The 16858-nt window shown below is 37.9% G+C and overlaps 1 protein-coding gene across 1 annotated transcript in view; it reads left to right on the plus strand.

The window, feature by feature from the left end:
* LAMC1 (laminin subunit gamma 1) overlaps nucleotides 1–16858 on the plus strand; it is a 132650-nt gene that overhangs the window by 89943 nt on the left and 25849 nt on the right. The window contains exons 5-18 of the mRNA XM_027868413.1: nucleotides 3086–3274; nucleotides 4139–4256; nucleotides 5557–5655; nucleotides 5744–5880; nucleotides 6200–6322; nucleotides 6417–6606; nucleotides 6958–7070; nucleotides 9549–9770; nucleotides 9896–10084; nucleotides 13180–13425; nucleotides 14360–14513; nucleotides 15184–15326; nucleotides 16102–16280; nucleotides 16533–16689. Coding sequence (XP_027724214.1) covers nucleotides 3086–3274; nucleotides 4139–4256; nucleotides 5557–5655; nucleotides 5744–5880; nucleotides 6200–6322; nucleotides 6417–6606; nucleotides 6958–7070; nucleotides 9549–9770; nucleotides 9896–10084; nucleotides 13180–13425; nucleotides 14360–14513; nucleotides 15184–15326; nucleotides 16102–16280; nucleotides 16533–16689 — 2259 coding nt within the window. The remainder of the gene's footprint in view (nucleotides 1–3085; nucleotides 3275–4138; nucleotides 4257–5556; nucleotides 5656–5743; nucleotides 5881–6199; nucleotides 6323–6416; nucleotides 6607–6957; nucleotides 7071–9548; nucleotides 9771–9895; nucleotides 10085–13179; nucleotides 13426–14359; nucleotides 14514–15183; nucleotides 15327–16101; nucleotides 16281–16532; nucleotides 16690–16858) is intronic.

Genomic DNA, 16858 nt, shown 5'->3' on the forward strand with positions numbered 1-16858 from the left:
CTTTCTGAAGAGAATTGTTTTATTTATCTCTGAGGAGGGAGAAACTATGAAACTATGTAGGCATAGTTTGTCAAGGAATGAAATATGAAACAGCTTACTAAACCCTGAAAGAAGTTGTATTTGTATTCCATCTTCTGTTTGAGTTCTTCTTTCTCTCTTGGCAAGAAATTACAGTTTAAAAAGTAATATATGCTTAATTTGCAGCTAAGCTAATTGATGGAGAACTATAAAGCTCTCGATTTGCTTGGCCTCAGAGGGTAGAACCTAGGCCTGATGGGTGGAAGTTTAAGGGAGGTAAATTTCAGCTTACTGTAAGGAAGAATTTTATAGTAATTAGAGCTGTCCAAAAGTGGAGTGGGTTGTCTCATGAAGTTTACCATCACTGAAGGTGTTCTGGCAGAGACCATGGTGGGAACCATGCATGAACACGATAGGGATATCGTAGAGGAAATTAATGCTTCCAGTAGAAGATCTTTATGGTCCCTTTTTACTTTTTGAGATTCTTATTCTTACTTAATTACTGTTTCTGTTGAACTCTAGAGCAGAATTATTCCTTTGCTACATCTTTCCTTCCTTTTGACAAGGCTTACAGAATCAAATAATTTAGAGCTCAACTCATCTTTGTCTCATCAATAGTTGCCGTACTTTAAAAAAAAAAAAAAAAAACTGAAACAGACTTTTTAATTGCAAACAACCAGTCAGTCTTATTGTTAGTAACTGGGCAAAAGTAAAGGAAAGTCATAAAATACAGAGATAAGCACAGTAAAAAAGTACGTAAGGCTATTCCACTCATAAGTCAGCTGACTCTAATCTAGAACAAAGACATTTTATCCAGCTACGCTAATATTCTTGAGTTAATTTGCCTCTTCAGTTTTTTTGGTGGGTTACTATTTAGATTACCCTTCAACAAAAACTGGAACATATATTTGCCAAGTTGTTACCAGCAAGTGATTTTTGGCACTCACCTACCACTGAAAGTGCCTCCCACACAATCCTATAGCTCTGTGGCTTCCAGTCCTGGTGTTAAGTCTGTGCTTTCCTCTCTTTGCATCCATCAATTCAGGATTCTGCTGTAGTACTGTCAGGATGCTGAGGCAAGAGAGAGAGCTTTTCTGACTACTCGACCAGGGCTCCAGTGTCCACAGCCCCTTTTCAGCACTGGGGACATGGGGCTGGAATAAAGTGTGGAGAACTAGCCTACCTCAAGCTTCAGACCATTGAACCCTTTAGGGAAGAAATATGGGAGTGGGAATCAATGATAAAGTAAGGAAAAGAAGCTGTAAAAAAGTATGTAAATGTCCACTATTGGGTGTTATTGATCTAAGTTTTCTAAGAAAGTCCTCAAGAAATACCTTGCTAGATGTAGGAAGAGGAGAATGGGAAGGGGAATAGAAGAGATTGTATGCTTATTTGAAAGAAAAAATTATCAATTTATTGATTTAAGTAAAAAATAACGTATATGTTTATGCATGTCTTTACAGGGGAGGGGAGAAAAAAATTCTTATCTGACAGTGTTTTGTTCCTTTAAAAAAAAAAAGCTCCCCACTTACCCCTGAATGAATATATAGTTATTCACTTGAGAATTATTCCATCTTCCTCAGAAAACGTTCTTGATTTAAACATAATTCAAAGATCTGTGGTTTGTTGATTCCCTCCCTTGACGCAGATCACAGTTCTTCTGTGATTTAGTGAATAGTTTTTGAGACTTTGCTATGACTGAAAAATTTATCACTGTGATCAGTCTAACTAGAATAGTCTTCAGATAATAGGTATATAATCTAGTACTGGCCCCTTATTTAAAACTAATTTATCATGGTGGCACCTACCATTTTACTGGTTTAACCTTTGAGAACCCAGGGTCACCTCACTCAATGGATGAAATAATTAGACTAGGCCTTTAATAGGTATAATAGAGTAAAATGTATTGTTTCTTTTAATATTGCTTACATAAAAATGTAAAATAACTTTGCTGAGTCTCCAGTAAATTATGTGGCTCGTTATGTAGTGTGATAGTGGACATTAGTGGACATTATAACTACAGTGGCGTTTAGGATCTCTGAGTCATAATGGTTCCAAATTGCCACCGAGAAGTCTGCCTCCCTTCTTTATTTTTTAGAGGCCTTTAAAACTATTGTGGGGCATGTGAGCAAAATGAATTCCCTCTGGCTTTGGGCCTTTAGCCTCTGTGTATTTCCAGCGTCTTCATCCTTTTTTACTCCTCAGGAATAATACTGAATCCTGAAAATTTGTCAATAAGAACCAGACTTTTCCAAAGAAGTATTTGAGAGGATAAGAAGAGTAGGCATTCTTAGCTTCCCGTGACTAAGAAGCTCGGGGTATCATCTGAACTTTACCTTTTTGCCTATTCTGAACTACAGAGACACTCATCTTAGCCTTATATCATAGAGTTACCTCAGTTTGGACACAACATTGATAGGAAGATTGAAGGTTGAGGTTTATGTCCTTTGTCCACTGATTCATATTTCTTGGTGTCTAAAATATTTTTAAGGTAAAATCTTAGCTTGGTACACATAGGCATCTTGTTCTGTGGTCATGGACCAAGAGACATGGATTTCGCTTTTAATTTGAATGTGAATATTTACTAGATTGAAAAACTTCATTATAGGAGCTCCTTAATATTTTATGGCAGTGCTAATACTGTATTTGAGCATAATTAAGCTTTGATAGTTTGGCAGCATAATGATTGGAACCTCCTTTGAAAATGCCTTTATAGGGGCAGCTAGGTGGCACAATGGATAGAGCACCAGCCCTGGAGTCAGGAGGACCTGAGTTCAAATCTGGCCTTAGACACTTAATAGCTGTGTGACCCTGGGCAAGTCACTTAACCCCAATTGCCCCCCTCCCCCCCCCCAAAAAAGAAAGAAAGAAGATGCTTTTATAATCTAATTGAAGCATCCTAATGTAGCAAATCATAAATTAATTAATCTCATTCTAACACCACAGATTTAGCAGCAGGCATTTTCAGAGGGAGTATTGGAGGAAGGTAATCACCTGTTTTCACATTCCTTTGATTGTCCTTTTTAAAGAACAGGCATTTAGTTAACTGAGATGGTTTGTTCTACAGCTTGTAACTGCAATGGAAGATCACAGGAATGTTACTTTGACCCTGAACTATACCGTTCTACGGGCCATGGTGGCCACTGCACCAACTGCCAGGGTAATACTGATGGTGCCAATTGTGAGAGGTGTCGGGAGAATTTCTATCGCCTTGGGAATGAGGAAGCATGCCAGCCATGCCATTGTAGCCCTGTTGGTAAGTAAGAGAGCAAGGCTTTCTGCCCGATCAAGGTTTCCCTTAGCTGCACTCTTACTGTTTAAAGCCAGATTAAAAAATCTGTACATTTTACACACCTCACAGGTAAAGCTTTGGTTACCAGGGTATCCTAGCAAAGAAGGGTAGAATGTGTACTTTTCCTTTTAAGTGATACGGGATTCCTCCTGTCCTTATTCATGTTGAACTTTAATACCCTTTTCTGGTATATTTGAAAAGTATATGGGTTTGCTTGAATAATAGTTTTGTAACTAATTATAAATAGAATCAGAGTCCATTTGAACTTTGACTGAAAGATAGTTGCTTTGTGAGCTTTATTCTGTGAATTATTTTATTTGGGCTAATCACCTTATAATACTCAAGTGCTTCTGTGTGTTGGTGTGTTTCAGAAATTCCCCTACACTTTTTTTTTTAAAACTCCACTTCTCCACGTGTATGACTTTTACTTTAGTCACTCCTTCAGGCGTGTGTGTCCCTATAGGAGTTATGGGCCTCTTATGATCTCCTACAGTTAAATGATCAGTGACAGTGTTCATTATATAAAGTCTGATTTATGACTGTTCTCTAAGATTGGTAAGTGCATACTATTATATATTTGGAAGGAGACGGTGATATCTAACCTCAAATTTAGCTTTAAAAAATATAGATTTGGGATTGGTCCTGATTTTGAAATTGGTATTTGATATATCTGTAGCCATCTGAAAGTTGAACACAATTTTCAGAAATAGCTTCTGTTTAAGTAGTTTTGTGGGAGTTTATCTGATGCTTTATTTCAGTGCTGCCTTTTATGACATGTTCTGTGATAAACAATTGAGCATTATAAAATTGATCACTTTTCCTACCCAGGCTCTCTCAGTACACAGTGTGATAATTATGGACGATGTAGCTGTAAGCCAGGTGTGATAGGTGACAAATGTGATCAGTGCCAGCCTGGATTCCACTCTCTTACTGAGGCAGGATGCAGGTAAGGAATTTGAAATAAATATTACGTATTAGGCAGGAAGGATGTGTATTTCTTTATCAATGTCTTTTGTTTTTACGTCACTTCTGTTTCCAAATATGTTGCCCTCATTCCCTAGCCAGAGAGCTGTCCCTTGCAACAAAGAAGAGAAAAGGATAGGAGAAAAGGATAGGAAAAAAGCAATTAAGCAAAACCAGCCAACGCATCAACTGAAACCAACATTGTGTGCAGTGTTCTACACCCCTACTCACCCACCCTCCTTGTCAAAGAAGGAAGGAAGGCTCATTTTTTCATCTTGTCTTTGGGGGCCCAGCTTGATCATGACTATAGTTGCTCATAATTCACTTTCAAGTTTTTAGGCAGTCTTAGCATTTTCCTTGTAGTTATCATGTATATTGTTTTCCTGGTTCTGTTTAGTGTACTTTGTATCAGTTCATATACCTCTCATCCTCATGCTTCTCTGTAGTCTTCGTATTTATTGTTTCTTATGGCACAGTAATCTTCCATTGGGGGGAAATACATTTCTAACATAGTTTTTTTGGTTTTTAACTTTTATAAAGTGCTTACTTTATGGTAGGCCCTTTATAATTATTATCTCATTTAGTCCTCACAACAAACCTCAGATGTAGATGCTATAACTATCCCCATTTTATAGATGGAGAAACTGAGGCAAACAGATTAAATTACTTTCCCAGGTTCACACAGCTACTAAGTGTCCAAGGCCAGATTTGAACTCAGATCTTTCTGATTCCAGACCCATTGTCCTATACGTTGCACCAGTTCATAGCTACCAGTTCATAGTTTTTTCACTTTATACCTCATATACTCCAATATACGAAAGCCCTGTCCTCTCAGTTGTTGGCCAAGTTCTGACCTCCTGGTAATAATTAGCTCCAAGTCAGGAGATGATTAGGTTGAAAACAGTGTAGTGTGATTATATCAGTCTTTTAAATGGAATATCTCTTAAGTACAATTCAAAATGCGTTTCAAAACCAAATATACACATATACGTGGGGAGGTTGGAGGGGTGTGTATACACACACAGAGCCCTGTCTTCTATCTCTCTCTGTCTCTATATACATGTTTGGTTTTGAAATGCATTCTGAATAGATAGAGGTATCTATTCTATTTATTTATCTATCTATCGATATATCGATGTTTTCTGGATTCATTATATTATCTGTACCCTTGTTCATTAACTTGTATAATTAAAAGCTCACTGTTTCAGAGTGAGATTTCTTTCTCCAATTATACCTGAGATCTATATGTTTCTTAAGGAATTTCTATCTTTTCTATTCAATAGGCCATGTTCTTGCAGTCCTGCTGGAAGTACGGATGAATGTAATGTTGAAACTGGGCGTTGTATTTGTAAAGACAACGTGGAAGGATTCAACTGTGAGAGGTAGCTAATCCTTGTTGCAGCTGCACTATATTTTTCCTAGTGACATCCCAAGCTGTAAATAACTAATTCTTTTTCCACTTATTTATAGGTGCAAACCTGGGTTTTTTCACTTGGAGTCATCCAATCCTCGAGGCTGTACCCCTTGCTTCTGTTTTGGGCATTCTTCTGTCTGCACGAATGCGGAAGGATACAGTGTTCACTCAATCACCTCTACTTTCCAGATAGGTAATTTGGGTCTTTCCATATCAGAACAGCTAAAACTGTACTTTGACTATTAAAAGGAGTACTCATAATGGCTTTCTGAGATTTGATGTGTTTTGGTGGTAGAAACACCCTACAAGGAGTGTGTAGTTTTTTCCTTGATTAGCTTTTTTATGTAATGGGTAAAATTTATGATTGAAAAGTTCTTAGGCTTTAATAGCAGGTATAAATTATATACTAAATAGATAAAAGTGTAACACGAGAAATGTAGCATGGTCAGTTACAGTTTTAACATAGTATTTATAACTAAAGAAGCACCTTTATTTTCGTTCTCTGCTTCCAGATAAGGAAGGATGGCGTGCTGAACAGCGGGATGGCTCTGAGGCTTCACTCCAGTGGTCTTCTGAGAGCCAGGAGCTATCTGTGATCTCAGATAGCTACTTTCCCATATACTTCATTGCACCTGGTAAGTGAAACTAGAAAGGCATTTATTTGGTACTTTTATATATACATATTTCTGCTTTGCTGTATGTCTTTGGTATATTATTTCTGTATTTCAGACAAGTTTTTAGGTAACCATCTGTTGAGTTATGGTCAGAATCTCACTTTCTCCTTTCGCGTGGAAAGGCGGGATACACGACTGTCTGCAGAAGATCTGGTCCTTGAAGGAGCCGGTCTTAGAGTATCTGTTCCCTTGATTGCTCAGGGCAACTCCTATCCAAGTGAGACCACTGTGAAATATGTTTTCAGGTACGGTGGCAGCCTTCTTTGCTAGATCAAGGCATCAAATCCATTTCTGCTGTTGGGGTAAGGGAGAAGGGAGTGAGGAGAAAAGGAGCTGATTACTATGACTTGTAGATCTTATCTTGAGTGGTATGTGTGTTTACCTTATATACCTGATATGAAAGGATGACTTCCTACTGTTTGCCTTTTCCAGTGATTATGTCAGACTAACTAAAAGCTCTGTGACAAAGTTTTTTTTTTTTTTTTTTTTTGGCATTTGTGCATTTAATATATTCCATTGGTGGTAGAATGAACAAAGAATGATTGTGAGGTTACAGAAACTATGACTACGAAGCTAATGTGAACTTTTCCCCATAGACTTCATGAAGCAACAGATTATCCCTGGAGACCTACTCTTACTCCTTTTGAATTTCAAAAACTACTAAATAATTTAACTTCTATCAAGATTCGTGGGACATACAGTGAGAGAAGTAAGTTGAAGAATAATTTGGAAGGCTCTGAGGGGTGGTGATCAGGTTATAGAATCCAGAGTAACTTACACATTAAAGTAATATGTAAATCTTATTGCTCTAGAGTGATTATAATGTTGTGTGATAATACTACAAAAATAGATACTTTAGTACTTTTTATATTTTATTCTCAAGTAGGTTATGCCTTCCCTTTGCTTAGCAAATTCTTTTTTCTCCACTGATGACATAAAGGTAAACGTTAGTTTGGTGCTTAACAGAATTACCACAGTTTATACATTCTATGAGCTTTTAATACTGAAGTTCAGAATTCAATAAAAGTATATATTGCATAAAGTGTAAAAATGCCTCAATCTTTATCAGAGGAAGGAATTTCTGTACAAATTGTCACAGATCTCCCAACATATAAGGATTAAGTGAAAATGGGCTTTTTTACACTTGAGGCAGGGTCTCAAACTTAAATTAGTTGCTTTGGCCAAAATAATTCATCACCTTGTATCCCACTTTCTGACGAACAGCTCACCTAGCTAAAGCTTAGCAAAACTATTTCTCATCTTGCTTTTAAGGTTACACTCAAAGAAAACCTTTGCTTCAAAGACATAAAAAAAATCTCTCTTTTTAATTACAGTATTTGATTTTTTCTTTTTGGTTTGGATTTTTTTTTTTTAATGAGAATCTTTTCATCTGGAGATGTAATAAATCCTTAGAGGGAATGTGATTGCAGTGTTTAAAAACAAAAAAGGCTAGAACAACATACGTTAGCTCACAAATGCTTTACATTAGTTAATTAAATTGGTATTTATTGTGTACCTACTACATGCTGGGCATTGTGATATTTGGAAGTTGCAGATATGGGGTGCAAGTCCTATCCTCAAGGAATTTTTATTTACTTGGCAAGACAAGACACAAACATATAACAAGTTAGATGACAGTAAAATATTTAAATAATAGTTTGAGACCTTGCCTTTGCCTGGATTTCACTTCCTTCTTCCCACATAAGAAGCCCTCTATTCCTTTAAGAGACAGCTCAATTACCATCTTCTGTATGAAACTCTTTCTGATTTCTCTCCCATGTGTGCCTTCCCTCCCAAACTACCTGGTATTTAACTACTTTGTGCATGTTTACATTTATTCACTTTATATTTATGCAGGTACTTGTCCCCTCCATTAGAATGTTAGCTCCTCGCAAGTAGGAATTGTTTCATTCTTTTTACTTGTATCTGTTGTGCCTGGCACATAGTAGATGCTTTAACAAGTACTTGTTGATTGATTTGTCCTAAGGCACTGCGTGATCAACTGCCAGACTAATTATTCCTAGCTCATCCATGTTGACATTTTGCTGAATTCAACACTGTTGTGTTATTCTGACATGATCTGCTCTTATTGCATCTATACTGGCTTATAGTGATTGCTACTTTCCCCCCTAGATGCTCACAAACCATCCTTTTAATCATATATTCCCAGAATTTTGCTAGAAATAAAAGTCAAGCTCACAGACTTAGAATTTGAAGAATCTATTTTTCTGTCTTCTGAAAATCAAGATATTCACTCACCTTCCATCCTGTGAGACCTAGTCTTTGTGGTTTGGGAAGGCTTACTGACAATGGCAGTTACTAGCGCCCTGGGGTGTTTGGGTTTGTGCAGGTACAACACTCAGATTTCATACAGTACGTTATACCTCATTTGTTATGTACTGTTCTTTACTATCACTGTAGTCTTACAGAGGAGGTTGTCTCAGAAGCCAAGGGAAGAGAGAGAGTTATCAGGAGTGATGAGCAGGGTCTGATATTCATGGCAGAGCTACCAGGAAGGTTGGAGACCGAGAAAGAACAGTCCTAATGGAGCATCATGATTAGTGCCGTTTTCTCCAAATTAACAACAATGTCCCACGTGTCTCTGTCATGTGCCCCTCAAAATACTGATTCTTTTCAACTTTGTTTACATAGTATACTTTGTTTCACAGATGGAATGGGAAATAATGTTTAAGGTTTAGATAGCAAAGTCGTTGGTAGACTAAAACTAGAAGAAAAATAATTTCTGATTCTAGTCTTCTAACAATTGTTCTAAACATAAGATGACATAAATAGAGTGGTATTCAATATACAGTCCCTCATTTCTTCTAGGAAATCATTTGAAAATTGTATCTCATAAGTTTGGAAAGCATGAGTATTTTTTGTGTAGTACACTGATGTTATCCATTGAAGTTAAAGTAATAGTGTTCTATGTGCCCTTTTCTTGGGCTATCATGTGAGTGGACTGAGTGATATGTACTAACTAAAATTCCTAAAGAGATAAGCTAGTGATTAATTTTTCATTCCTGACATTTCCTTTGCTTTTTTGCTTTCCTCCATTTTTAGAAAATATAACTGACTAAATTATCTGTTATAGTAAAAGTTCTCTACAAGGTCTGTAGTGATTTGAGAATGCAATGTTCCTAATAAATGTTTATTGATTGCTTTATTCTCCTACATCTGTCCATAGGTGCTGGATATTTGGATGATGTCACCTTGGCCAGTGCTCAGCGCGGACCTGGGGTCCCTGCAGTTTGGGTAGAGTCCTGTACCTGCCCTGTGGGCTATGGAGGGCAGTTTTGTCAACTGTGTGTCTCAGGATACAAAAGGGAAACACCTAGTCTTGGACCTTACAGTCCTTGTGTGCTTTGTACCTGCAATGGACATAGTGAGACCTGTGATCCTGAGACAGGTAAGAATGTGGTCTGGTACAGCAGCAAGATGTGAATTCTCTGTTTTTTAAGGGAGAAGAAAAGGTGAGAAGTTTTATTTATTCCATGTGTCTTGTTCATTCCTTTCATTTCCTGCCTTCAATAGGTGTTTGTCACTGCAGAGATAACACAGCTGGTCCGCATTGTGAAAAGTGTGCCGATGGCTACTATGGAGATTCAACAACTGGTACTTCCTCCGACTGTCAGCCTTGTCTATGCCCAGGAGGCTCAAGTTGTGCTGTTGTGCCCAAGACGAAGGAGGTGGTATGCACCAATTGTCCTACTGGCACCACTGGTAATTCTACATTTCCAACTGCCTTCACTGAGGTGGTTTTTTCACAGTGATGTTGATGAATTTATCCGGATGTTTTTTGTTGTTGTTATTGTTGTTTTATTTTAGTTGTCCTGTTTTAAATATTTTAAATACTTTAGTCGTGTAAGAGTATTGTACAATTTTTAGATCTATTAGGTAAATACCAAATCAGATGAGGAGGGCAAGGCTTGATCACTGTTTCCATGGTTATACCTAGGGCTCCATGTTTGTTGGTAGCTTTGAAAAGACTTGGCACTGTCTCCAGAATTGTATACGTTTACAGTACTTCAGGACTCAATTGCATTAGCTTTCTGTTAGGTATATCAACGTGGGAAAGGCCACTTTCAGTTGCTACTGAAAGAGATAATCTCATATTTCTATAATCTTTAGAATTGTGTATGTGTGAGGCAATTGGAATTAAGTGACTTGCCCAGGGTCAACACAGCTCATGTTGAGTGTCTGAAGCTGGTTTTGAACTCAGGGCCTCCTGACTCCAGGGCTGGTGCTCTATCTACTGTGCCACCTACCTGCCCCTAATCTTTAGACTTTAACACAAAATAAGGCCTTTCTTACGTAAGGCTTCTAATTGCTAGAATGAGTAATGGGACTTCTGTGATTGCCTGCTTCATTTCTTCAGGTGATTTTAGTCTCTGCATTAGTGGAGAAGTTCTCTAGCAGTGTTCTTAGACTCTAGAGCAGGGGTGGGGAACCTGTGGCCTTCTAGGTTCACTGGGTGCAGCCTTTCGACTGAGTCCAAGTTTTACAGAACAAATCCTTTTGTTAAATGGATTATTTCTGTGAAGTTTGGATTCAGTGAAGGGCTGCACTGGAGGGCCTGGAGGGCCTAGAGGTCCACAGGTTCCCCACCCTTGCTCTAGATTTTTGGCTCCCTCTAAGCTCTTTTTGTGTTTTACATAATCTTGTTTACTATATATAGATGGGAATTCATGGAAAAGAACGGGAATACAAATGCAGAATTATCTGATTACTTGTCAGTTGAGTCTTAGCTATCACAGAAATCATTTGATGATCTTAAAGTACATTTATAGAAAATATTAAAAAATGGAACTTTATATAAAATTCTAAATTCCTGATTTCCATCTTGTTCTAAACCTTACGTAATGGTTCTGCCCAAAGAAGGCTCATGTACCATCTAGCTAAGAAAATAATATATTAGGAATATCATGTATGCATGTTGATTCTTTAGTATAGCCTACGATATTATGTTGTCATTTTACTCATTCTATAGCTTAACTTTATTCTAACATTTGATGTGATTAAATACTTGAGCATTTTTCATCAGTGATAAAGCGATTATATTTTGGGAGTAATAGGAACTAATAAGCTGAACCACTTTGAGAGAAGCTATCAAATGCCAGCCTGTAAATTAGAATGAAATTGCTTTGTCAGGTATCGGCAGGAACGACTCCCTCCTCACCCTCATGCCTTTAGCCTGAAAAAAAGACATTAGGGATCCTTGCATGCTCAAGAGGGAAGAAGGGCCATTATGAACAGTGGTAACACAGAGCCTCTAAAGGTAGCCCCAGGAAAATGTGGGGATAAAGCTGTGACTACATGGCAGAATGGGTAAGAGATTCAGTTCTTCATGAGAAGACTTTCAGAGAACATTAACATTCTTAATCAAAAGGAAAAAAGTTGGACTCAATTGTATTTATATTTCACACTCTAAATTAGGGTGTTTTGGTAGAGGTAATGCATAGAAAATACATATAGGCTTAAAAATAGAATTAAGCCCTCTCTGGCTTACAGTATCTCACTTTTTTAAATTCTCTCTGATTTGATTTTCATTGTTTTGTTTAGAAGCCATGATCTGGTGTTTTAGATGAAAATATGTGATTTACCGGGAGAGTAAGAGCCTGAGAATGGGTTATTCTAAGGAGAATGTAGAGTAAAGATAGTTTAACTTTTCCCCCCAAAGTAAGGGTGTCCCCTATTTTTACCTGCTCTGTTTTGGAGTCTTCAGTTTTATCTCTGCCCTGAAGAGATAAAGACAGAGGACCAACCATAAACCCAGCCTGAGCTTGATGAGGGTGATGAAAGTGAACAGGAGGATGGTAGTGGAGAGACCATTGGCCTGGAAGCCAGGACCCTTGCAGGCTGTTGATGTCTTTCTCACTCTGTGTTTCACGTTGGGTAAATTATATCACCTCCCTCTACATAGGCATCCTCTTCTGGAAAATGAGTCTAGATCAGAGGTTGACAAACTTTTTCTGTAAAGGTCCAAATAGTAGGTATTTTAAGCTTTCAGGGATAATAGGCAAATTAGAAGATAATTAGTACAGCTATTATTCATAGCTGATATAAATCCTATTTAAAATTTTAGTTACTTCAAATTTGGGGGCTGACTTCTTATTAAATCTAATTAAACCTTGTAATGTGGCTTGGCAGAGCTTGTATTATCATTTCTGCTATTTTCTTGTTAACTTGCGTGGACATCTTTAATATTGTTTGCAATCCATGGTTCCTTCATAAGAATCTTTTTAAACCACTTGCCCATTTTGTGAGGGTTAGTTTAGCAAAAACTAGATAATATGATTTATAAATATACATACCTAAGCTGTAATATACTGCAGTATGCTCGAAGTAATGTTATGTAACTGACAAGTGAAATGAAGGTGCTGGCTCTATTCTACATATGAATATTTGATAGAAATATTTAATAAAACTTAGTTGCTTTCCTTTTTTACTTAAAAATGTGAATGGATTTCTACTATTTTACCACATCATAGTAGAATATCTTGTGTACTCCACTTTGCAAATCACTCATATAGATGATCATCAGGGTCATTTAAAAAATGCCATTGTTCTGTAATAATAGCTCAGGGTGATACACTTTCTTCTCTGAAGAAGTGTTTCCTACTGAAGAAGTCAAACTGCTCGCTGGCTATTTGGTGTTAATCCTTTCATTATTGGTAGCATAATGGACAGAATTCAGTAAGCCTAGTATGTACTAAGCTCCTTTTATCTATTTGGGAAGTGAAGCTTGAGAACTATAAAATGACAGCTTGTTTTTGCCTTTATTTTAAACCTATAGCATCAGTTTCTCTGTTTTGCAGGTAAAAGGTGTGAACTTTGTGATGATGGCTATTTTGGAGACCCTCTTGGTGAAAATGGCCCCACGAGACTTTGCCGACCTTGTCAGTGCAGTGACAACATTGATCCCAATGCAGTTGGAAATTGCAACCGCTTAACTGGAGAATGCCTGAAGTGCATCTATAACACTGCTGGCTTTTATTGTGACCGCTGCAAAGATGGGTTTTTTGGGAATCCCCTGGCCCCCAATCCAGTAGACAAGTGCAAAGGTAATAATTTTCAACTTAGAACCTGATGACCTCATAAAGAAAGAATATAACATCATTATACATTCTGTATTGAGAGATTCATTTTCTGGTGCTCGGTAATGCAATGCTGGGCCCAGAATCAAGAGGTTCTGAATTCAAATGCAACCTCAGATAATTACTAGCTATGTGATCTTGGGCAAGTCACTTAACCACTGTCTGCCTTGGTTTCCTGAACTGTAGAAAGTGGATGATAACAGTACCTACCTCCCAGTGTTATTGTGAGATCAAGTGAAGCAATAATTGTAAAATAGCATAATACTTGGCACATAGGAGGAGTTATATAAATGCTTATTCTCTCCCCCGCAGTCACCTTGAGTATTGTGATTGCCTTGTCTACAGACTGTTGGTCATCTCAAAGACGAATTTGTCAAAGGAAGGAGGAAGGGAAGAAAGGAAATTTATACAAATGCAAAATATGATATTTAATGCAATAGGTAATTTATAGTTTATGTAATACAATTTATACAAAATACAAATTTAAAGACAATACAGTCCTCCTTAAGGACCCTTAAGAAGCTTACATTCTCAAGAAGAGGAGGCAACATACGAAGGCTAGTGAGTGGTGGCCAAGGGAGGGAAGTAAGGAGTGTTTTCATTTGGGATGCCAGAGGGATAATGAATGGAGACTTGGGGACTTGATTGACACACATTCTGGTAGCAGTGGCAATATTGATTTGATTACAGTTCCCACTGGAAATCATGATGGGTTTAGGGTTTGGGAGTGGCAAATATATGCCCAGCAGTAAGTCATGTGGCGGAAAAAGATCAGGGGGAAGAATGGTCATTTACAGATGACCAGAGTATGGAGTTTAACATTCAGATAAAAGAGATTATATGCAGCCCCTGTCATCAGCATTTTCCCTAGTTAATCTGCCATTTTTTTCCTATCTCTTAGCTTGTAGTTGTAATCCTTATGGCACTGTGAATCAGCAGACTACTTGTAATCAAGTAACTGGGCAGTGTGAGTGCCTCCCTCATGTCACCGAGAGGGATTGCAGTGCCTGTGATCCTGGATTCTATAATCTACAGAGTGGACGAGGATGTGAGAGGTAATACTGAGCTGCTTGTTAGCCCAGCCAAGGGGTGCAGTGGCTAATGATCTGGGCTTGGATATAGGAGGACCTGAGTTCAGATCCTGCCCTAGAGCACTTACTGGTTATAGGACTGTGGGCAAATGGCTTAGTCTCTCAGTCTCTGTTCCTCATCTGTAAAATGAGGATAAAGAAAAGCACTTACCTCACAGGGATGTTGTGAGGATCAGATGAGATAACAGATATAAAGCACTTTACAAACGCTGTTTTTATCATCCCTTAGTTATAGCATTGTTAGGGGTGATGGTTTATAAGTGAATGAACAGAAATTATATTTAATTGGAACCATAAATGGCTCTTTAGCTTCCACTGTGTACAAGGCCTGGTATTAGTAGTATTATCTTCCTTTTTTAGAGATCTATACTTAACATTAAGAAAGGAAAACAAAAGAATCTACATGTGGTTTTGACAGGGTAAAGGTCAAAGTTTGTGTTAGGGTAAAAAAGAAATTCTGGATAACTGATTAAAACTTGAGTCACGCTTTTTACATACATGAACTTAACTCCTGGTCAGCAGTATTTGTCCTCTCCTAACAGAAAAGGACAGTTCTTGTGTATGGTTAGAAAATTGTTTGTTCAAAATCTGTTTCTTTTATTTAAAACAAAGTTATTTTATATTTCATTTTCAGATGTAACTGTCATGCTCTCGGTTCTACCAACGGCCAGTGTGACATACGCACTGGCCAGTGTGAATGTCAGCCAGGCATAACAGGTCAACGCTGTGAGCAGTGTGAGCCCAACCACTTTGGTTTTGGACCTGAAGGTTGCAAACGTAAGGGATTGTTGGCACAGCACTTCAAACATCTTGTCACATTCTTTGCTTCCAATCTTAGGGCTAGAAAAGGGGTCTCTGCCTCTATGGCTTATATTGCCTTAAATATACAAGAAGTGACCTAAGTCATCCTTAGGTGGATGATTATATATCCTATTCTTAGAAGTCTAGAAGATTCACTTGGTAATGATTTTATCTGTTTCTTCTATTTCCCTACTATATTATTTGTAAATGGTAGTTTTTACCTTTTATCCAGTAAATTAAAGCTTTCATTGATCACTTCTCTTTAGATAGGTTATTCACAGGACCTTTTTTGTTGATTTGTTTATAGCAGTTGTTTCTCCTCCCTGGTGCCTTTGGGGAGCAGATCTAATGACAAAAATCTTTCTTTCCTTGACATGAACAGCTCCTTGGAATCAAGTCACAGGTTACTTAGGCTTTCTGTTTTCTGAATTCTTGTGTTTCTTCTCTGGAGTGTTACATGTTATTGACCTCAGCCAAGGAATAATATTAGTAAACATACCATAAAAATCGTACCATAACTCCATCTTCATTTGAGTTTCCTGGCTTCTTAGTGAGGAAGCATTGAAAACAGAGAAATTGTGAGGATAGAGGTGACTCTTCTCAATGTAAAAGTCACCAAGGCATTTAATGGAATGATTTTCATCATCCCAAGACAGCCGTGTCCTGATAAGCAACGTACAGTTCAGAAAGGGAACCTCTTCTTCCTTCCCTCGGCCTGTTTTGATTGAGACTTTCTCCTTTTACTCTGCAGCATGTGACTGTCACCCTGAGGGGTCGCTTTCACTCCAGTGCAAAGATGATGGTCGTTGTGAATGCACGGAGGGTTTTGTGGGAAATCGCTGTGACCAGTGTGAAGAAAACTATTTCTATAATCGGTCTTGGCCTGGTTGCCAGGAGTGTCCTGCATGCTACAGACTAGTGAAAGATAAAGTAAGTCTTTAGCAATGCCTTCTTAGGACTTTTACCATTTAAGGTAGAAAAATATCTAAACTCTTGGCATACTGCTGCCTGCTAAAGGCAGATAGATAAGCCAGTAGGTGTATAGTTTAGATGTAGTTTTGGTCCATGTTTTTATTCATTATACACCTGCTAAGGAGGAAGTGAGCACTATCTAGAACCTCTGAGAGGTTGCCTGAGAAGACATTTCACCTGTGCCCTCATTTCTTCTTTCCCTTTGTTGAGGTTGCTGAGCATCGAGTGAAGCTCCAGGAATTAGAGAACCTTATAGCAAACCTCGGAACTGGAGATGAAACAGTCACGGATCAGGCCTTTGAGGACAGACTGAAGGCAGCAGAGAGAGATGTTATGGACCTTCTGCAGGAGGCTCAGGACATCAAAGGTAGGTGTTATTGGTGGCTTCCATTGGACTGGACAATGTAGTTATTACCCAAGGCTAATATATTGTATTATGAATTTCATAAGCTCAGTGGTCCGGGTTTTTTAAAGATTTTTGAAAATATTTTATTTTTTCCCCAGTTATATGTACAAACAGTTTCTAACATTTGGTT

The sequence above is a fragment of the Vombatus ursinus genome, unplaced genomic scaffold (genome assembly GCF_900497805.2).
Source record: "Vombatus ursinus unplaced genomic scaffold, bare-nosed wombat genome assembly UNPS02014789.1, whole genome shotgun sequence".
NCBI lineage: Eukaryota > Metazoa > Chordata > Mammalia > Diprotodontia > Vombatidae > Vombatus > Vombatus ursinus.